General features: G+C 37.3%; 1 protein-coding gene across 11 annotated transcripts in view; it reads right to left on the reverse strand.

The window, feature by feature from the left end:
* Window positions 1-19,466, reverse strand: part of Luc7l2 (LUC7 like 2, pre-mRNA splicing factor) — a 69,327-nt gene extending 49,861 nt beyond the window's left edge. Inside the window, exons 1-7 of one of the 11 annotated variants that reach the window (XM_047562856.1) lie at window positions 18,986-19,017; window positions 16,035-16,118; window positions 13,345-13,444; window positions 10,575-10,699; window positions 8,744-8,820; window positions 5,919-5,989; window positions 4,215-4,309 (exon numbers count right to left, since the gene is read on the reverse strand). In XM_047562856.1, coding sequence (XP_047418812.1) covers window positions 4,215-4,309; window positions 5,919-5,976 — 153 coding nt within the window. In that variant the 5' untranslated portion in view covers window positions 5,977-5,989; window positions 8,744-8,820; window positions 10,575-10,699; ... (1 more) ...; window positions 16,035-16,118; window positions 18,986-19,017. Of the gene's footprint in view, window positions 1-4,214; window positions 4,310-4,804; window positions 4,825-5,918; window positions 5,990-8,743; window positions 8,821-10,574; window positions 10,700-13,344; window positions 13,445-15,859; window positions 16,003-16,034; window positions 16,119-18,985 lie in introns of those variants that run through there. The other 10 variants (XM_047562857.1, XM_047562853.1, XM_047562852.1 and 7 more) reach the window with 10 other exon arrangements.
* Window positions 19,467-23,249: the final 3,783 nt, after the last annotated feature.

Below are 23,249 nucleotides of genomic sequence, written 5' to 3' on the forward strand. Positions count from 1 at the left end.
TTAAAACAAAATATTTTTTTAAAAAATTCAGGTTTGTATGTATCCAGACAACTTACAGATCATGCCTTAGAGGAAAGTGTCAGGGAGCAATAAAAGGAGTTTCAATTAATAAAAGTTGTAATTTGGATAAAACTCAGAACCTACTGGGGCACTATAAAACCAATTCAGAATTTTGACAACTGCTACTCCCACATTTAATCACCTGAAAAATACAGATAAACTTTTAATAATGACATTGAAATGTCAAAGTCCCTAAGTATTTTCTAATCAGTTCTTTTAAAACTCTGCTATTGCTGGGCAACAGAATCTCTAAAATAAAACTTCAGGGAAAATACCTTTATTTAAAATATGTGAAATTCTAGTTAAATAGGAGAAACTGACCTATTCCCAAGTTCTTAGAGCATGAAAAAAATGTTTAAGTCTGTGGATTTAAGGAAGACATCTTTGGGTATAAAATACTGGGATTTTTCTGACTGTGAGACATTTGACAAGTTCAATTTATTTGAGTCTTAATTTCTGCTGAAACCAAATTCTGCTGGAAGTGACAGATCCAAGAAATAAAGTTAAGAAAGCTAACAAGTATCCTTTAGTTATAGAAATAAAAAAGTCAAGTGCAGTGGCTCACTCCTGTAATTTCAGTGACTTGGGAGGCTGAGGCAGGAAGATAACAAATTTGAGAATAGCCTTAGATACTTTAGAAAGACTGTCTCAAAATAAAAAAGGACTGGGGATGTAGCTCAATGGTGAAACACCACTTTACGTGGTAACGTGGTTAAAAACAAAAAAGAAGAAAAAGCATTGTGTAATCAACAATTAGAATTCCTTTCGATTAAATTTATGGGGCTGGGGTTGTGGCTCAGTGGTAGAGTGCTTGCCTAGTATTTGTGAAGCACTGGGTTCGAATCTTAGCACCAAATGTAAATAAATAAATAAAATAAAGGTTCATCAATAACTTAAAAAAAATTTTTTTAATAAATAAATATATAAGTTTCTTTCATTCTTTATCTAACACGTAAAAAGAAAAGAAACAAGGCTGGGGATACAGCTGAGTGGTTGAACACTTGCCTAGTGTATACAAGGCCTTGGTTTGATTCCCAGAACGGTCAAAAAAAAAAAGGAAATTTGTATCTTCAATTCAAAGAGGTGTGAACTATTAGACTATTTTCCAGAAAAGTATTTTTCTATAGGATTTGTTTGCTAAAGAAGCAATAGCTCTGTAATTATAAGCCATTACTACAGAAGATGAAATGTTATTAACAGCCCCTTTTAGTAATAAGATCACAAGGAATCACACCATCAATGATTTTCAAATTCTTCCAGACACCACTCTACAACTCCAAAGTTTCACAAAGCATTCTTTAGCTGGTCCTCAAAACTCTCTTCCTAAATTCTGAAAGAGGGTCACAACTACTTAGTTCCAACAGGCTGGCAAAAGAGTGTTTACTCTGCAGGTGCCTTTAAAGAGCTTTTTCTTTTCTTTCTTCTTTTTTTTTTTTGAAGTACTGGGGCTTGAACCCAGGGCCTCACACATGCTAGGCAAGCACCTTACCACTCAGCTGCATCCCACCCATAAGAGCTTTTCTTAACTGTTTATCATGTAATACAGGACACCTCAATTTTAAGCCTAATTTCCATGTTCTATGCCATAAGAAAAATGTTTCCAATTAAGACAGCTTTTTTTTTAATCATGAAATTTCTTTTTTAAAAATATTTTTAGTTGTAGATGCACATAATACCTTTAATTATCTTTAAGTGGTGCTGAGGATCAAACCCAGTACCTTCCAGTGTTAGGCAAGCACTCTACCACTGGGCTACAACCCCAGTCCTTAATCAAGGAATTTAAGATGCACATGTCAGAGACATTAAAATCTAAAACAATGTATACTTTATAACCCATAGGTAAGTTTTATAAGAAGGAAAAGTCGGGCTGGGGAGATAGCTCAGCTGGTAGAGTGCTTGCCTTGCAAGCACAAGGCCCTGAGTTTGATCCCTAGTACCGTGCAAAAAAAAAAAAAAAAAAAAAAAAAGAAGGAAAAGTCCAAGAACAAGCATTTATCCTCTTTATTTAACATGATCAATGATTAAGAATTCCCTACAAAAAAGGAAACATGCTGGAAGAAACTCAGATCAGAAAATTTGAGTTTGAAGAAAGACAAATGCCACCAGTTATTAAAGCTAATTGATAAGTACTAGGTTCATGAGTGCTCATTATAGTATTCTATCTGCTTATGTATTTGAAATGTCCCCAAATTTTAAAAAAAATTGAAAATGTTAAAAAAAAATTAGGGTTTGGTTCTAGTTTCACTTTACATCAACAGAGTTGAGTAATTTAAGTTACTTAATTATCATTAAGGCTGATTTCTCATCTGTAAACTGTGAATGATATACCTCACAGAAATATTGTAAAGAAATAAATGAGTGCTGGCAGTACAACTTAGTAGTAGTAGCTTGCCTAATATATATGAGGCCCTGGCTTCAATCTCAAGTGACATACACACACAAAAGAGGTACATAACTGCATTATGTACATTTTGAGATGTAAAGCTAACAGATTTTTTTTTTTAATTACTAATGCCATACCTGAAGAATAAAATAGCTACGGTTGATTTTAGAATATTAAAAAAAAAAAAAAAACAACTAATTCTGACATTTTGTTAATCTTGTTCTTTAAATTATCTGAAGGGATGATTAAGTTATTAAACAAAATTACTTTAATTGTTAAATTTTATACAACAGTAAGTATGAAGAATTCCAGAATATACAGATAATTATAGATTTTCAAATGTATTATAATACAGTAGAAAATATTTTAATTTTGGAAACTCAAGAGGGTAGATAGAAAGTTTTTTTTATCTGGGTTACTATCTGTCACAGTTCTTATACAAATGATCAGAAACTGGATTTCTTACTCTGTAGAATGTTAGGTTCTTTTAACATAGTTTCAATTGTCTTTCCAACTAGAAAATGACAGAAGTGTTTCTTTTGCATATGCTTTCATACTTTTCTGTTTGGAGTATGTCCTTAATTTAACTCTTCCTCCGAAAGAAGAAATCACTCAGACATCTTTAGCTAAGAGAACTCACTACTTCTGAAAAGGTAAGCTGGAAATCTTTTCTTCATTTCAGTCATTTCTGGCAAATGAGAAATAAAGCGAGTTCAAGGTTTAGCCCCGACTAGCTCCCCACTATCATTGAGTGCATCTGTAAAAGAAAGCAACTCATAATCACTTCAACCAAATCCATTCTTATTCAATTCTTATTCCATTTAAAAAGATCCATTATTATATGCTTTATATTCTTGAATTAAAATGATGATACACTTAGCTGGGCACAGTGGTGCAGGCCTATAATATACCCACCAGCTCAAGAAACTTGAAGCAGGAGGATGGAGAGTTCAAACCAGGCTCAGCAACTTAAGCAAGGCCCTAAGCAACTCAGCGAGACCCTGTCTCGAAATACAAAAAAAGGGCTGCGGATGTGACTCAGTGGATAAGTGCCCCTGGGTTCAATCCCTGATACCAAGAAGAAGAAGAAGAAGAAAAAGATAATACTCTTAAGACCAATCATAGAATTTAAACTGAGCTTTATATTAGGAAGTCAGTAATGACAACACTACTCTCAAGTTATGCTGTAGGGATATAAGTATTTACTAATATTTTTCTTACTGACTCCACAATATAAATGGGCACAAATATTACTTTTCAGTACTGGGGATCAAACCCATGTACACGTTAGCCAAGCACTCTATCATTGAGCTGCAATGCCAGTCCTTTCTTAATTTAATTTTGAGACAGGATCTTACTAAGTTGCCTAGGGTGGCCTTGAACTTGTGATCCTGCTTCAGTCTCCCAGGCATGCACCATAACACCCCACTATAAATCTGCACAAATCTTAACAAAAATGTACACTATTCTGAGTAAAAGTCTACTCTGTTTGCCAGGCATGTACTTTCAGCAACTCAAAAGGTTGAGGCAGGAGGATTGAGAGTTCAAACCCAGCCTCAGAAACTTAATGAGGCCCTAAGCAACTCAGCAACACCCTGTCTCTAATAAAATAAGGACTGGGGATGTGGCTCGGTGGTTTAGAGTCCCTGGGTTCAATTCCTGGTACCAAAAAAAAAAATATTGCCTAGTAATTTGACGCCCCCCTCCCACAAATGAGGGTTTTATCAAGTAGTTTGTAACATCCATATCAAATAATAGATTTAATACATACGGTGCCAGAAAGGACATCATGGGGGCAACAGTTGAGAAGGTGACTCTTGCATACTCTGTCATCACTGAATTTGATTCGTTGACGAGTAGTATCTCCTGTAATATAGAAAAGTTAATAACATTCAAGGTTAGACAACTAGAAAGTATTTATTTTCTGAGAGCCCTGGTATCACTAACTTTTTATGTGTGGCTATAGTCACACACATTTATAAATCAGCTCAAGAAGGATTAGTTTTTTATGTAACATCCTATAGAAAAACTATTTTAGACAACATGCAGTTGCAATATGTGTACTGCACATGTAATTCAAATAGTCAAAGTGGGAAAGCAATGCATTCTGTTAAATAGAGGATCTCAGAAAAGCATAGGATTTTAGAGCAGGAATGGACCTTCAAGATTATCAAGTCCAACTCCTTCATATTGCAGGTGAGGAAACTGAGGCTCCAAGAGGTTAAGCAACTTGCAGCAGACCCACTAAGAGAGTTTCTACTGGTATACAATGTTCCCTTCTTCACAGTAAGCATTGATTTATTTTGTAATCATTTACATTAATTGAAAAACATAAAAAGTAATCTTGCAAACATTGCATACACACTGCGAATCCCCACTGAACCCCAGACGCCATTTCTTCCACTATTTTGTTCCAGTTGAAGTGTCTCCCTTTTGCTGCCGGGAGGAGTTAGAGAGGGTAGAATAACGCGTTTAAGAGCGTACAAACCTGGAAGAAGGACTTACACACCAGTCAAACAAAGGCACATTCCCTAACTGAAATGTTAACTTTAATGCCTCCAAAGGTTCCATACCTCCAAGCTTTATGTAATCTGTGCTATATACTGCCAAACTGGGTACACTTAAATTCATTCTGTCTTCATATAAAACAATACACCTCCTAAGCAACAGAAGCATCCAACCTGCTTACTGATACGGCTATCTACTCAAAACTTTAAAGAATCTTAAAAAAAGAAAGGTAACTAGCTCTAATAACAAAATACAGATGTTAGTTACAATTTTTTTTTTTTTTTGCTTAGAATCTCTTTGGAAAAACAAAAGAAAAATACATAAGGATGTTTCCTCTTTCTATATAGAATGATAAGCCCTAAGAAATGTAGTTGTTTTATTTTAGCCTTAAGTTGACATCATCATTGATGAATGAAAACCTACTGGTGAATTACTGAAGCAAAAACTGTTGGTACCAAAAGAGACTGTAAATACCTAGGTAGTTCATATGATGCCTGCAGCACTTCATTTTCATCTAGGAAGTGATTCAATCATTTAATTTCTGTATTTTCACATGTGAAATAACAAGTTTAAAACTCTACCCTTCAAATGGTCTTATATTGAAGAGTTTAACTTAAATTCAACACTATGGGATAAGATTTTGTTCAAATTGTTTTAATGCGGTTAAAAAAGATTTAAAGACCATTCTAATCTGCAACCAGGGTGTATATATATATATATATATTTTTTTTTTTTTTTTTAAGAACAATAATTTGTAGTTAAGATAGTAGCTTCAGAGCAGTTCAACAGTAGGTTTTCTAGAGGCTAGTTTCTAGTAGGTTATTTCTGACACTATTTGGAATAATCCATTTAGTGTTTACGCCTGCTACTATAATAAAGGTTATTTTGATGGTCCGCTTTTCCTTTTAAACACAACTGCTTTTGTTCCACATTCATTAACACATCTGAAAAGTTAGTGATAACTCACGGCTCGGCGATTGCGGGGCCTTTCTGACACTCCCTTGCAGACTGAAGTAGGCAGGCATAGATACATTGAACCTTTACAAATGAAACAAGGGGCCAGATTGTTCAGTTTGTATAGAATAGACTCTGCCAGCAATTTCAATACAGCATCTAGAAGTACATGTTGACTGTAGAGATTCTTGTATATGAAAACAAAAGTGAACAAAATCAGGGTGTTTTATAGTTTTGTGTTATTTTGTTTTTTACAATACTGACTTCACAAGTATGACCCCAGAGAAGAATACGACTGAATAAAAGTAAAAGTCCAAATCTACAGTTCTGAAGTGGCCTTTGGGCCAACTGGGGTTTTTAAAAAATGTGTCTCTAAAAAGTATTTCATCAAGATTGGCGAGTGCCTGCCTTAAGCTCATGTTGGAATGACACTATGATAAACTCATACTAGAATGTCAAGGCTTTTTGCTCCCTGGCATGAAAGGAAAAAGAACTTTTTGTCTTAAATCGTATCCTAATTAGGTTAAGGATTTTAAAGTTGATAAATTTTTTAAAGGGGGAGGGGGGCCGGAAACCCTTACATATCTAGGAGTCTCCGTGCTACAAGTCTCTAATCTTTTTGGTAACACATCATTTCTGTACTTTGCTCAACTTATGGCTCAAGGATATAAGCTAGGCCTAGAATAAAGTTAACATTCACAGAAGTATTACTAATCAAACATTTCATCTAGTACAGTGACTGTTTTTGTGTAAAAAACCACATTAAATCTAATAATAAGGTATATGTTCCTTAAAGATACTCTATCAGATAAAATATCAATAATTCAAAATATAAATATAGCAAATGGTAGCCCTGGTGAATTTAAAAAAAAAAATCTGTCTTTCTAAATGACAAAAGGCATTTTAAAATAAATCCTCACTGCAAATGAATAGGTACTATCATTTGATAGCAAATAATTTGTTGTAGCTAATACAACAAATACAGTTATCAAATATTAGCCATTACAGAAATCTCTAAAACAAAGAAATCATAAAACTCTTAATAAATTGAAATACAGATATACTCTGAGGACAACTAGCAAGTGAGGATTTGTGTAATGATATTTTTAAAGTTCTATTCAAAGGATTTTTAATGCTAACATTTTTAAATAATTTGGCTACATAACTGTGCTGTATTTAATAAGTTCATTTGGGCTTATGCAATGGAAGTAATTTGATTAAATCAACAAAGAATTTTAAAATAAAAATACTAGTAATTTGGGTTTCTGTCATAGTATCTGGCCCAAACCATGTTTTTCAAAAAGAAAACTAGGTACAACAGCATCCATTATTACAAAAAAAAAAAAAAAAAAAAAAAAAAAAAGACTACAAATATGAACCAAATCTTCTTATAAAATAAGGAATTAATTTTATAAATTTGATGTACTTCATCTTGGGGTTTTCTGGGCATACAGTCATAAAAATAATCTAAATTGTCTGAGTCAATTCTCCCAATAAATTTCCTTTCAAATATTTAAAAGATAATAAATAAATGGGAAAAATTGCTCTGTCACACTGACAATAGATCTAAATCACAGAATCAACCTAAGTGACCCTTATGCTCTGTGCTAGGCAACAGAATTACAAACAGCTTAAGAAAAGCACTCTATCCCTAAAGAGCCCATCATTTTGCTAGAAAAACAGGATAAATAAATAACAAGTAATAACACAAGGTAGCATGATTCAACTGCCAAATGAGTATTTCCAATAGGTGATAGAAACCTTGAAGAAATTTTAAGACTAGAATGAGCAGCAAGGAACTAATCAAGTTGGGAAAGGCTTCATGTATTAAGTAGAAGCCAATATTTGAAAGATAGGACTTAGAGCAAAGGAAAGAAGAAAGAACGTTCCATGCCGAACTAATATCTTTGACAAAGCTTAGAGGCATGAAGGTTTGGGGAATAGCAAGTAAACAAAGTTCAGTGTTGGCAAACAGCTTCATGTAGGGAAATAATAGTCAGGGCCAGAACAACATTTGGGGGGAGGGGGATAAAATTTGATGCCCTCTTAATTTTTTTTCAATCCAAATTTTTAGTGTACAGTTATTTTTTTTTAAATAGTGAAACAAAAATTAGATCAAGTTATTTGAGTCAACAAGACTGCCTATAAGAACATGGAGGTTTTTCTGTCTTACAACCACGATAATTCAGTAGGCTTTGTGTGTAACTATGATGCCAAGTTTTTCAAATTATAAATCTGATTTAGAACTTTGGCACATGAACAGTTTTCCATTCAAACAGAAACACCAAAAGTTCTATTAATACTTCCTACCAAGCAACTATCTTCAAAATTACAATTCTCTTATATCCCTTTTGTTTAACCCCTTCATGGGTATCATAAACTATAATCTTGATTTGAGAACACCTGAGTCACAGGTATACAATAAAAACTGGAATGCATATTATTCCTCTCCTTCACTAATGTAACAGAGATCAAGGTGGACTGAGGCAGTTGGTTTCACTCAGGGAATATGGACAGGCCACTCTGGATAGACAGCATCTGTCCAAACTGTACTTGATATTGCTATTATCTGGAGGGCAAAATAACCACATTTTAATTTCCAACATTGCCTTTTATGGTCCTGCCTTTTCTGAAACTGACTTATACTTAAATTCTTATACTTAGTAATTCTTAAACCTCAGCCTATGTGGTATCTCACATTGTACACGATGCATGCTATTATCCCAATACCCACCCCTTCCCCGCCAGTCCCACCCACCTTTTCCCTCCCAAACAATAAACCAAATCAACTTTCATAGATTTATGTGCTATTTTAAAAACATCAAAATTTTACTTTACCCATTCTGTCCGATGCTCCCTGTATTTTTTTAAGCTGTGAGTGGATGACCATGCTATGTGATCAACAACTGTGAAGGCTAAGCAAAAGTGAACTGAGTTTAGTATTATAGTTTCAAAAGAACCTTAAAGTTTGTAATATTTGACATATTTAATGGTATGCAGAATCCTATCTTACTGCATATTATCAGGCATTAATGGCAAGCAATTTATAAAAGCAATCCTTTTTTTGGTACAGAATTAGCTTAGAGCTCAGCTTACTGAAAACAAAGAGGGAAGAGAAAAGGCAACAGCACACAAAGCAGTGGATGCATCCCCATGTGTATAAATGGGGCAGGAAGGGGGAAGCCCTCCCACATTTTCCAATGTGGCAACCAAAGCCCTCCCCAACAGGTAGACTTATTAGGGGCCACATGTCACAGCTGGCTTGGGACAGGGCAGGTCCCTTCTCTCTAAATTAAGATCTATAACCTTCAGTGACAGGAAAGCTACAGCTAGAAAGTACAGAATTGAAAATTTAAAGCTACTGTTTCCCCAACCCCTTGAATCCCCAAATCCCTTCTCTCTCTCATTACCTTTTCATCCAATATAATCTGCAGAGTCCACATAATAATATGGGAACTACATAGAGACCAACAGACAGTTTCTAGTCTACTCCAGGGTAGAAGTGACCCTAAGAAGTACACAAATAAACCCTGTGTCTTCATGTGGAGTCAAGGTAAAAGTAGGTGACTACCGCTACATGGTGACTACTATACTCAGGAACCAACTGGATCACTTTTGCACTCTCCTCACGCTTTCTCACCAACTCTAACTTCTCCCACCTACCTTTGTTGTTCCTTTAGAATTCACCTACACAAACACTTTTGTAATTAGTCTTTGTTTAAAAAAAAAAAAAACTTATTACTCCCTTACTCCCAAGTTTCCTTGTTAAGAAAAGTTTAACCCACTGCATATGTAAGCAGTCCTAAGGACTCACTGCTATGTTTTAACCTAAATAATCACAGATGCTTTGAAAACATTTAATATGGCTTGATATGTTATACTTTCCAGATATATATTATTATATAAGAAAATAAAGTTTTAACAGTCTGCCTTCCAACTGTAGTATCAAGTCAATTCTTTACGAATTTATAAAGTTATACTGTACTTAGTAGCAGCTTTCCTTTCCTCCAGAAAATGCAAATACAAGGGGTACTATTGTAAGCTCAGAAAGGTGATCCCTCTTAATCCTTTGATTCATATGGCTTATAATTACAAACAGGTACTAACAATAACAATACCCCATCAAAATCCTTTTTAAGTTCAAAAAACTTTTAATGCAATGTCCACTTAAAAAAAAATTTTCCCAAACAAGTTCACACTTGATGAAGGTCAAAGATTAACATTTGAAAAATTAGCCCACCCATCTATGAAAATTCATGTATCAAAATTTATAAAAGAATAAGACTGGGAAACATTCTTGGTAGAGGAGAAAAAGGAGGTCTTTAAGTACTAACAGAATGGTAAAGATAGAAATGTGAGAACAAATATTAATATAGCTATATTTCAAGGTTTAATTTCACCCCCAACTCCAAATCTATCTTCTGTCATTATACAAGCAGAGTTGTGGCAGCTGGCAGGGATCATTGTCTTCATAATGGAGGTGGGAAGAGTGTAAGAGGAAGAGTTGCTTTAGGAAAGCTATCAGCATATTTCTATTCTTAGATTTAAGAGACACTATAAAAGCCTGAAAAGTTGCTGAAGAATTAAGTTATAAAAGTAGATTACACAAAATTTAAGATATACTTAATAAAAAGTTGCAGCCTGCTAAATTTTATATTTTGATACTTACTTACAGAGCTGCAATTCTGATACAGTAACACTCGTACTCTGGATATCTGGTGCCTTCTATCATCCAGAATTTTCTACACACAAAATTAGAAGTAATGAAAGCTATCTTTGGCTACGAAGAAATAGCTGAAAAGAATCAAAGAAAAAGTGATTGGCTGGCTTATCTATTAAAAAAGACAAGTCCTCATTGGTTGGTGATAGCTATAAATACCAACAAAAGCATCCCCAAATCTAAAACCAATAAAGAAATAAGGGAAAAGAAAAGAAATGAAAATAACACACACACATACACACATACACACACACACACACACACACACACACAGATAACAGACAACCTAATGATAAAGGAAGTTAAAATGAAAAACAGAGATTGCCATGAAGGAGACGTGAGCCTTAAAACTAGAGAAACAACACAGCAGAAATACTGTGTTGCACTGGATACACACCAAATTCACAACAGGTACTTCCTCTGGGAAAAGAATAAGACCATGAAGGAGAACATAAGGGACTTCATTTGTAATGCTTTATTCACTTTTCTAAATCTCACAAAAATAGTCAAAGTAACATCTGTTTATTCATGGAGGTGTTTATTTCATTGTCCTTTGTACTTTGTATAGTACTTTTTTCAAAATCAGATATCTACAACCAGTATCACAGAATGTGTCACTTAAAAATAAACGTAACTATTCCTCATTAGATTTTGTGTTCCCTCTAGGACTAGGAGATCGAAGCAAATACTTCCATAATTTCAAAAGGAAAGAGATGACTAAAAGCAACTCAGCAACTTGGGTATACTAAGGGAAGAGTCTACTGCTATCAATAATTACTATACCCCAAAGCACATCAGCCAATATATAAAACACCACTGTGGGGAAGTATTCGCTCTAACACCATAAGGCAAATTAAAGTATAACACAAAAATTTCTCACAATGCTAATTAATACATGATTGGTGGACTCTGAGGTGAGTCAACTGTGTTTCATCCTGCTCTGTTCCCCGTGTTCATAATGCAGTTTCTAATCTAGGGGTCTTTTCATATTCCCTTGTGGAACTGGTTGGCGAAATCCTCCAGAACTGGTGACAAAACAAGTAATTTCCATGGACCAAAACACTAAAAGAGAGGTGAGAAATCAAGCTAAAAGAGGCAATTTCACTTTGGAGGTCAAGAAGGACCTCTCTAGAAGTCTAGATCTCTCCATCTCACAGGTTTGTACTTCCAGCCAATCATTTCTATTTATGGGTATAAGTATATACAGCTCAACAGTTTCTTCTCACATGAATAACTAGATAGTACTTTCCAAAGTATGGAATTTGCAAAAAAAAGATGATTTTGTGTGTTTTATGACTAAGCTGATCAACATTTTAAACATCTTAAGTCTAGAAAGAAGCTTCTATTTAGCAAGTTTGTATTTAATAAACCTGACAAATTCTTTTTTTTCTTTTTCTTTCTTGCAGTACTGAGTACTTTACCACCAAGCTATCCCTATCTCTTTTTATTACGAGATAGGATCTTGCTAAATTGCGGAGACTGGCCTTGAACTTGCATCTCCTACCTTAGCCTCCTTGTGGGATTACAGGCATGTACCACCAAATCCAGCAACAAATTCTAATTTTTAGCACAGGAAACAATAAATGACAACAGTCTACCTATATGTCTATAATACACCATTTTGTTTTCACTATAAATTATTTTTGGGTAAATTAAGCTTCAGTTTAAATTAACTTGAATTTTTAGAGAGTGAGATGACAAAGAAACAACATTAAACAAATAGGAAACAGTAAAAAATAGTAAGGGTGAGGTGTGACCTACATTTGGGAAATATTTACCTAGAAGAGGGCTTTTCAAACTTTTAATATGCATCAGAATCACTTAGGCATCTCTCTTTTTTTTTCCTTCCATACTAGGGATTGAACCAGGAGTACTCTACCACTGAGCTATATCCCCAATCCTTTTTTAATTTTTGAGACAGTCTTGTTAAATTGCTGAGGTTCATCTGTGATCCTCTTGCCTCCAATACCCAGAATTTCTGAAATAAGAGGGTAGGCCCCAAATTTGCATTTCTAGTGACTTCACAAGTAATGCTAAGGGTTCTGGTCTACGGACCACAGTAAGCAACACTAGTAACTAGAAAGTTTTATGATAGCTTTAATTATTATAGCGGTGGTACACTCCTATAATCCCAGCATCTCAGGAGGCTGAGGCAGGAAGACTGCAAATTCAAGGTCAACCTAAGCCATTCAGAGGACCTAAGCAACTTAAGGAGACCCTGTCTCAAAATAAAAAATAATATAAAATAAGAGCCGGGGGGTGTGGCTCAGTGGTCAAATGCCTTGGGTTCAATCCCTGGTCCACAAAAAAAAAAAAAAAAAGAAAAGCCTTATTATAAAAGACCAGATAGTAAATATTTAAGGCTTGCCTGCCATAAGACTCCTGCAACTATTCAATTGGATTGCTGTAAGGCAAAGCTGTCAGGTGCTATATGTATATGAATGGGCATGAACTGTGGAAAACTATTTACGAAAAGCAGGGAAGAGCCACATCAGCCCCATATCTAAAACATACCCTCAAGCAACTATAAAGGGCATATTGTGTAAACTATCGCCAGGGTAGAATACAGTATAGAACTAGGTACACAATACATACTATCCAATAAATATCCAACCTCTTCTAATGAAAAGCAAAGCTTTGGAATATTTAACTCTAAAAGAGAAAATTAAGGTGTGCAGAAATCTGAGGTCTCAAGAAAATAAAAAGCAAAACGATTTACCATATTCAGAAGGCATGACAAAAGATTCAGCAAGGGCAGCTGGTTAATTCTTTTCACGTTGAATCAAATAGGTCAAACATCAGTTGTACATGGTTCACAACTAAATTAGAACATATGGGTCAATATTGAGTGAGTGTTTTTTAGAAAAGTTTTAAAGATTCCTTTCTCTGACCAATGTTAAATAGCATATTATAACATTCAGATGACTAAACTACACATTACTTTCTGATGCCCTTGACCTCTCAAAGCCATAAATTATTCAGTTAAAACAAAACATGAAGCTGTAGACCATTTCAGAGTTCTCACAAACTACTTTTCTCTATATCCTTGATCTTATAAAATACATCTATTTTAGCCATGCCTTCCAATTCCTACCCTAATGGTTTCTAGTACTTGAGAATTTAAACCAAAAAAGACAATGATTTTTCTGTAGGTGCTGAAGTTACAAGATTCCTGTAAGAACTTATCCTCTTTCATTCTCTAATTCCATCACCAGGAAGATGTTTCAACTTCCTTCATCTTCTCAGTCTACAATTTCTTGGTAAACTGATTAAGTTGGGTAGAACTATTTATGTTTCCTCAAGAGCTATACTATAGCACAGAGCTTTAATGATTCAGTCCATTCCAAGGACCTTTCTGGAATCCCATTCTTGAGAAGCATCTGGCTCACTTATCTAGTCTTGCCCAGACTTACTGATCTTCAGTTTCAAGATACCTGCCTACCTTCTCAGTCGCTCTGCTTACCTGAAGCTTTTGCAACTTCAAGCTTCACTGACTAAACACTAACTCACTAAACCTGATCTTGACCCACGTCACCTACTCGCTTTTGAATTCCCTGTCTTGAACTAGCAGCTCACTGCCCTTTATCTTCACATGACATCACACCTAAACTAAATCATTTACTTCTTGCTTATACAGCTTACACACAAATATTTTTTTGTTTCAATTTATTTTTTTTACCTGAAATAATGACTCAAACATAGGCTTACTGGAAGAGAGCTAAACAAGTGTGGAAAAAAGGACAACACAAGGTTCTATGAGGTGATATTTCTACTGTTTTCTGGGCTGCTCTGTAGATAAAAATATTATTCAAAATGAGGGGAAAAATTTAACTGATTTACTATACAGGTGCTAAAAGAGCTTTAATGTTATGGATATGCCTGGAACCATGAAGTCAAAGTTACTGAAATTCAGAGATACTACTATTTAGCCTTAGGTTTGCTAAAGGTTTTTATGTTAAAAAATTTACAAAATCTAGGCTAATACATATGCATTATGTAAAAAATATGGGCTTGTACATTAAAGGCTACGCCTCCTTCACTTAAAATGAATGATCCAAGTGGAATAAGAGAATGGCTTACAGCTGACCAAGAAATAAATATGGTTCATTACATTAATGAGGGAAAATTAAGAGAAAATGTGTTCAATGTTAATGACAAGTCAAGAAACACAGAGTAAAGATGATTTTATAAAGAAGTAAATCCACTGAAGAAAACACTGCTGCAATCTCTGATTCAGTAATTTTGCAGAAAGGCAGTAATGTTATACTGTCCTACAGATTATAAAGTTAGACATCACTAAATATATCAGGAGCAGGTAAATTACTTTCTGAATTGTATCTTCTTGGGTATTTCCTAAGATGAGTGTCCTTTCAATTTTATATTGTATAAACTATAACTTACAATATAACTGATGAAGAATATTATGATTAACATCCTCTATTAACCAAAGAAGGGTATCATACAGTTTAGTAAGATTAATACCAAAAATAGCTAAAATCTTCTGAAAGCTCGTCATGGACAACAGATGATGCCACAGAAGTCTGTTACAGTCTACATTCTCAATCTACAGGTTGTTTTGAGGGCACACTTTCATTCCTGGTCTGCTTTAACCTTAAAGTGGGTCTCTGCTCCCACTTAATGCAACTAAGAAATCTGCAACCCTCAGAACAACCCGACTTCTATAACCTACCTAATTTCTAAATTTAGGATATAATCTAAATTCACACCCTCACACCCTGTTTAATTCCTATTCCCTGCAGCTTCCCATGTCTTTCAGTGATCAGGGCCAGAGACTTATTATAACCAAACTATATGTACACAAAAGGGCTTTTGCTAAGGGATATCCTTACAACTGATTCAACCCAGTAAAAATGACCATAGTAAAAATGCTGTATGAGGGCACAGAACAGTCACACAGACAATTCTCAAACTGCTTCTCAAACTGTTTCTTGAGTTTTCCTATGTGGCTTCTCCCTGCTATCAAATGGAATATCCCTCTCCCTCCTATTAATTCTAATAACTAAAATAGAAAGGTATTCACAAAATGTAATGACTCTTGAACCTGGGATAAAAAAAAAAAAATACACTAATGATATCTACTTATGGTCCTCCCTTCTTAAAAACTTTAAATATATTTATTTTTCAACATTTTTTGAGGTTAAAAGGAAATTGTTTGGTTTCCCACAGAACAAATTACAGATTTAACTTGAGGCAAAAAAGGTTAAGTGACTTACCCAAGGTTACAATTAGAGACCAGGTCTCCTGAGTCTCAGCTCAGTGCTCTTTTCCTTAGCCCATGATGCCTTATCAGAAAAATCCAAATACAGTCAGACCCCCAGTTACATGGGTATGAGTTACACTGATTCACATATACAAACTTTATATAGTGTGACCAATGTTTCAACTCACGCGGTACCCTGCTTCCATTTATGCAGTATGCCAGGCATCGGCACGATTTTCAGTGGCACACAGGCGGTTGCCACCACCAGGGCCCTAGGCAAAATTGCAAAGAAGGCAAAGTTTGTCTTTGGCCCTCCCACCTCCATTATGCATTCCTCTCCCACCTCCTGATCATCCCCCTGCCCAGCCTCCCAGCACCATCATGCTGCCCTCTAATTGTTCAAAGCCCCCCTTCCACACTCACCCAGGACTGTCCTTTCTTGAAGTGCCCAGTGATCCAAAAATTACCTCTCCATTTCCCTCACACCAAAATTCCTATTCCTGAAGATTCCAGTGAAGTTTATGTAATCTAAATGATTAATTCATTTAATTCAAGATAAGGTACATTTAACTTACAGACTTAAATCTCCAAGGAATTTTAATAAGAATTAAAAACTGTTGAAAAGGGGAAAGGGATGAAATATTCTGGAAGGGAAACTAACGTTCTGCCAGAGCACCAGGACTCCTGTGCCACTTGAGCTGTTTTCAAGGATAGGACACTAAAGATTGAGGTGTACTGTGGCTGGCTAACTTGAGCCTTACTACCCAAAAAGAAAATGGTTGCTTTATACTTAGTCCCTGGGATTAAAAAAAAAAAAAAAAAAAAAAGGACCAAGCTGCCTTAAATGCCCCCTACCTACCTTTTCCATCTCTCTCCCACCTCTGGATCCCCATTTCCACATTTCCACTTCCAAAGACACCCAACATCACTCCCCAGAAACACTGTGTCTAATACAAGGCTTCCCGATATATGGTTTCAAATTACAAGATGTTATTCAGTGATGTCTCCAGGTTCCCCTATCCCTGGATAACTCAAAGTTGACAGTACACTAAAAAAGAATAATCTAATTATTTAAATATCCTGAATTATAAAATCAAATGTGTAAATTCACTAAATATCTAGTTAGAAGGAAAATAATCTTCTGATTATCTCTAATACATAAAAAATTAATTTGAATATACAAAAAACAATTTTTTTTCCTTGAAAGTGGTGTATTTCTTACTTCTGACCCAACATAGGAGTGAAAGTCCATTATTTCAGTTAAATATTATTGTGGACCGGTAAACATGAATTCATTCATAAATCCTCTAAGTCTGGAGGCAAAAACAAAACAAAAAAAGGCCAGTGACAGACACATAAAAAATATAAATTTGTATACAAAGCAGAATGGATTTTAAGAAATTGAGCTTTCTGCTGGGACTATACACAAATATATGATTATGTATGTGTTACTATAATTTGCAGTACTAGATTAGCTGCCTAGTTCAGAAATTTCTCAGATGATGGTTACCTTGATCCAACTACCTTGCCAATAACATGAGAAAATCTAATTTATGCAGAAAATACCACATTGGTATCTGTCAGGGATTAAAAGGATCATGTAAAGCCTTAAGTGATTTCTATGAATTTATTACAAAGACTGATTATTCTGTTAGTTAAGATCCTGGATGAAACTCTTCCCAATACCCTCTCTCATGCTGGAAAAGGAGAAATGTTAAGACATGCTGCAGTTATAACCATTCTTATCTACACATGGAAAATAACAATTATAATCTTCTCCAATGGCATTTTTATTTAATGTTAATTTTCAAGAATTACTGCACAAAGAACCTATTTTCTTCTCAATGTTTCCCCTCTCTTTATACAACCACAGTTTGTCATCTACACCTGTTTACCTTTATGTTCTATGAAGAAAGTTTCCAGAATGGGTGTTTTATTAAAACTGAACCGTTAATGCTGAAATGCCACTCTAAATATGCGTTGCTAAAAATATTTTAATGCAATTGTTTTTTCCTACTCACATATTTTGCTGCAAATCACTCAAGTAAATCATAAGAGCATAGGAGCAACTACCATAAATTAAATTCAAGGGCCTTTTCTCACAAGTCAAGCAATTTGAATAACTTGTCAAGAAAAAGCATTTAAATGGCTAAAAAACTATCTGACAAAACAAGCAACATATAAAAACAATGATTTTGGTATTTTTTAAAGAAAGTATTCAACTAGGCCTTTCCTCCACGTTGTCGTGTATTTAAGTTGAATTTGAGTGTATTACTAATTATTATCAACCAAAAAGCAACAGGATTTCATTATTTTACTTAGAAATTCTCTATGACAAAAGATAATCCAGTATGTAGTGGCTTTCTGTTCAGAATCTAACTTAAGTGCCTAAAAATCTCTTTGTTTCCCTCGATTCTGCTTTATTGGACATCAAATTTCCAAAATGGTCCTATTTGGGACGCATGCAAGATTTGTCAATATTTACTGAACAAAGCCTCTATTAAATTGTCTAACAAAATGGAGGTCTCTCGGAAAAACAGGCCATAACATTTTTTCTTTTCACAAAATGGGGCCAAACACACCCACTTCAAGAAACCATGGTTTGGGTCAGATTTTCCATAAAAATGGTTGATCCTGTGGGGATGGATGGTGCATCTCTGGGACGGGGTAAGGTTTCCCTTCACACCCGGAGCGGGGGGCGGGGGCTGCTTCTCTCTGGACTCTGAAGGGCGGCGACGAGGGGTGATCCAAAGCTCTGGGTTAAGGAACTAGAACAGGGGGCGGGGGCCTTAGCGGTCCGCAGGTATCTAATCAGCAACAAAACGGGCCGCCCGACTACGCAAGAGAGACGTGGGCTCTCCCATCCCAGCCAAGTCAACATTAAAAGCACAAACTCTCCTTTCTGCCCCCAGGCCCCGCCTAGTCCCATTGGCAGCAGTTCCCGCCAATCCGCACGGTCACCGCCCCCCAAGCCCGCCTGCCAAGCCCTGATTGGATGGGACGGGAGCCGGGGACCTCGTGTTACCAATCTGGGAGCCCCTTACTCAGCCACACGCGCGCGCCCAGGTGCGCCCTCGGACCCCTTCCCGTCGTCGGCCCCATCCCCTCCCCCACCCCCAGGGCTCTGGCAGACACTTACCGTCCCTGGAGGTGCCCATCAACTGGTCCAGCATCGCGCGCATCTGGGCCTGCGCCGACATGGCGGCGGCGTAGCGGACGGACGGGCGGGGGTGGGGCGCAGACAGGGCCCTTTCGGGCGGGGGGATGAGGGGAAGGGGTGGGGGGAGGTGCGATGCTGTCTCGGTGGCCGCCGCCGCCTCGAGGCGTGCGGAAGGAGAGCCGGAGGGGTCCCGGGAGAGTCCGGGCTGCGCTCCTCACGACGACGTGTACGTGGAAGACAGCAGCTCCCGAAAGCGACCCTCGTGCCCTCACTCTCCGTCCGGTTCCGGGAACAGAAGCGACACGGGCTAAGCAAGCTCTCGCCTCCAACACCGCCACCCGCCAGAAGCCGTCAACCCCCCCCTCTAAGCTGTGACGCCGCTCGCCGCCACCGTCGTCGCGACGGGAGCGCGCACGCTCCTCGCGCTGAGTCGTTTCCCGCGGGGGCTCCACCAACTGGCGTCCAACTGTCTTCGCTCCGCCCGCCCGGCCTCCGGCGGGTGTTCCACCCTAACGGCTCGCGGGCGCGTGCACGCGCTGCCCCCGCCCCCTACCTCTAGATCTCGCGAGACTCTGGTTCTTTAACCGACTCTCCAGCCGGATCTGCCCCGAGGCGCCAAACCCGGACCTCACACAGCAGGCTGGCTAGGGCCGAACTGGCGGGCCAGACCCCAGTTAGCAAAATGTACCAAGGTTAGCTCGACGAAGTAAGTAGAGACCGTGCCCACCAGTTCGACGGAGTCTCCCCGTCCTAACAGCTAGCGTGGGCGTGTTCCTGGTGGAACATCACAGTTTCAGGGCCCGCCCAAGCCGAGTGGACGCGGCCTTTCCTCCGCGGCGGAGCCCTGGACTGCAGAAGCTGGGTCACTGTCCCTCATCCGTGCCCCAGTACCCCGGGAAGCCGGCTCTCCTACCCATTGGGATCAAGCGGGCAACTGTTAGGCTATACTTGAAGCTATAATAATTAGCCGGTATTGTGAGAATTTATGAGGAGGCGATCTTGCAGAACGGCACGTCAGCGACTGTGAACACGGGAGAACGCAGGGGCTCCATGGTTTCCTGTTGCCCTGCCCTCCGGGCTTTACTAACCTTTACTAATGGTCAGAACTGCGACAATTTTTTTTTTAATTTTTTATTATTTTTTGGTACCAGGGATTGACCCTAAGGCGTTCAAGCACTGAGACACATCCCCAGCCCTTTTTTTATTTTTGAGACAGGGTCTCGCTGGGTTGCTTACATTCTCACAAAATTGCTGAGGCTGGCTTCCAACCTGCGATCCTCCTGCCTCAGCCTCCTGAGCCGTAGGGATTACAGGCATGCGTCACCACGCAGGGCTCAGCAAATGATTTCTTAATGTTGGATGGCGAGTGAAGATAACCACACAACTCTTGCAGTTTTGGTCTGAGGACAAAATGAACCAATGCAAAATACCCAAACCAAACCTTTTGCCTGGTGTTTTTTAAACCTTTGACAAAATTCTTTGAGACGTTAATATTGTTTCACTATAGGTGTATGAGCATTGCCTTGAGACGTATAATTAATCCTGGCTAATGCATTACCGACAAAAAAAAATTAAAACGAAATAGCAAGCACAGTTCCAAGACCCCTTTAATTGTATAATAGGCCAATAAAAATTTCAAGAGTCATCTTTAATAATTAACAAAAAGTTTCCCTCCCATGAGTTAGAAAACCACAAATTCTTAACTAGTCCAAATTCTAGAAATGTCATTATCCTTCGAAAACTGATCTACAATAGTAGAAAAATGTACAAATTAGTATGTCCTAGAGGGATGCACTATTATATATAAACATAAACGTAAGAAAGTACACTAAAATGTTGAACCCGCCATGGTGGTGCACACTTGTAACCCCAGTGACGAGAGGTTAAAGGAAGTTTGAGGGCAGCCTCATCAATTTAGTGAAACCCTGTCTCACTAGCTCAGTGGTAAAGTACCTCTGCATTCAATCCCCAGTACCAAAAAATAAAATGTAGAATAATTGTTTTATTTTGCTATACGGGGACTTGCACCCAGGAGCACTCTACCACTGAGCTACGTCCCCAGCCCTTTTTATTTTTTTCTTTTTAAACGGTCTCACTGAGTTGCAGAGGACCTTGCTAAGATGGTGAGGCCTGCCCAGTCTTTGTACTAATACATCTGGCTCTTTTTATTTAATTTTTTGGCCCAGGCTAGCCTTGAACTTGGGATCCTCTTGCTTCCCCCTCCAGAGTAGCTGGGATTAAAGGCTTGGGCCACCTTGCCCAACTTGAATAATTATGTATCAGTGAAGAGATTTTAGTTATCTTTTTTTAATTTTCTACCTTCCTGATTACATTAATCTTTTTGGCCTACATTTTGGATGTATTTAGTATAAACAGCATAGCTGGGTTTTTTTAAATAGTTTGGTATTTACTGTTTGTATTTTTGCTAGGAATAGAATCCAAGGCATTGTGCATGTTACTACCACTGAGCTCCATCCCCAGCCCACACACTTTTAATTGAAGCAAACTGAAGCATTTAATCATTTATATTCATGTATTACTCATATGCTTGGGTTTAAAGTTAGTTTGCACATGCCTATAATCCCAGCAACTCTGAAGGCTGAGACAGGAGAATTGCAAGTTCCAGACCAGCCTCAGCAATTTAGTGAGGCCCTGTGTCAAAAGAAGAAATAAAAAGGGCTAGGGATGAGCCAGGCATGATGGTTCACAGCAGTAATCCCAGTGACTAGGGAGACTGAGGCAGGAAGATCGAGAATTCAAAGCCAGCCTCAGAACTTAGCAAGGTCCTGAGCAACTCGGTGAGAATTTGTCTCTAATAAAATATACAAAGGGCTAGGGATGTGGTTTGGTGGTTGAGTGCCCCTGGGTTAAATAAATCCCCAGTACAAGAAAAGAAGAAAAGCTTATTATTATTTTTATCATTTGTCTCATTGTATTAATTTTCTTTCCTTTTTGATTGCTTTTTAATCATTCTATTTTTTTTTCTTCTCTATTGGTTTATCATTTTTACCTTTATTCTTTTAGTGGTTATCCTGGAAGTTATAACATAGGTATCCAAGTCTAATTCAATCTTGTTATACTTAACAGAAAGAATACAAGGAGGGCTGGGGCTGTAGCTCAGTGGCAGAGTGCTTGCCTGGCATGTGTGAGGCACTGGGTTTGATCCTTAGCACCACATAAAAATAAAGGCATGCTGTCCAACTACAAAAAAAAAAAAAAAAAAAAAAAAAAAAAAAATATATATATATATATGTATACATACAAGGAAGCTAGAGCACATACACATTCCATTTACATTCTTCACAGTTTATATGCTATTGTTACCAAGTGTTTTGTTGTTTATTATTTAGATTTATTATTTTGATTGAATCCAGGGACTTGAGCACATTGAACACGCTCTCTGCCACTAAGCTATATCCAAAGCTCCTGAATACAAGTGTTTTAGTTCTTATTTTTTGGTACTAGGAATGAAACCAGGGGTACTTTACCACTGAGCTAAATCATCATTTAGCTCATTTTTTATTTTGAGACAGGGTCTCACTACATTGCTTAGTTGCTGAGACTGGCCTTAAATTCATGATCCTCCTGCCTCAGCCTCATGAGTTACTGGGATTACGGAAATATGCCACTCTACCCAGCCAGGTGTTTTAGTACTATGTTTCTTAACACGAAGTTTCATATAACCAGTATTCATTATTTAGCACTTACTTTGCTCTTTGTTTCCTCTGAAATCTTTGCCTTTCCCTCTGAGATTATTTCCTTTTGTTTGAAGTTTATCCTTTAGGACAAGCGTCAACAAATTATAGTCCAGGCTAAATCCAGCCCACTGCCTAAAGTTTCTTTGGAATACTGCCAGACTCATTTATTTACAAATTATCTATAGTTGCTTTTGCCCAACAGCAGCTGTGTGGTTGTGAGATACTATACTGTAGGTTCTGCAAGACTGAAATATGTAGTCTCTGGGTCTTACAGAAGTTTGCTTGCCCTGCTTTAGAGTTTGCTTTTGTGTTGGTCTGCTATTGGGAAAATTGTCCATCTGTTTTCATCTGAAAAGATTTGTTTTTTGCCTTAATTCTAGGTGGATATTTTATCAGAATATAATTATACAATATCATAGAATTCTAGGTCAAAAATTATTTTTATTTGACACATCTGACCTTTTTCTTTCCACTGCTCCTGAGAAATCAATTCAGTCTATCGCTCCTTGAATGTAGTTGGCTACCTAAAAATTGAATTCTTTTTG

Source organism: Sciurus carolinensis, chromosome 8 (assembly GCF_902686445.1).
Source record: "Sciurus carolinensis chromosome 8, mSciCar1.2, whole genome shotgun sequence".
Taxonomy (NCBI): Eukaryota; Metazoa; Chordata; class Mammalia; order Rodentia; family Sciuridae; genus Sciurus; species Sciurus carolinensis.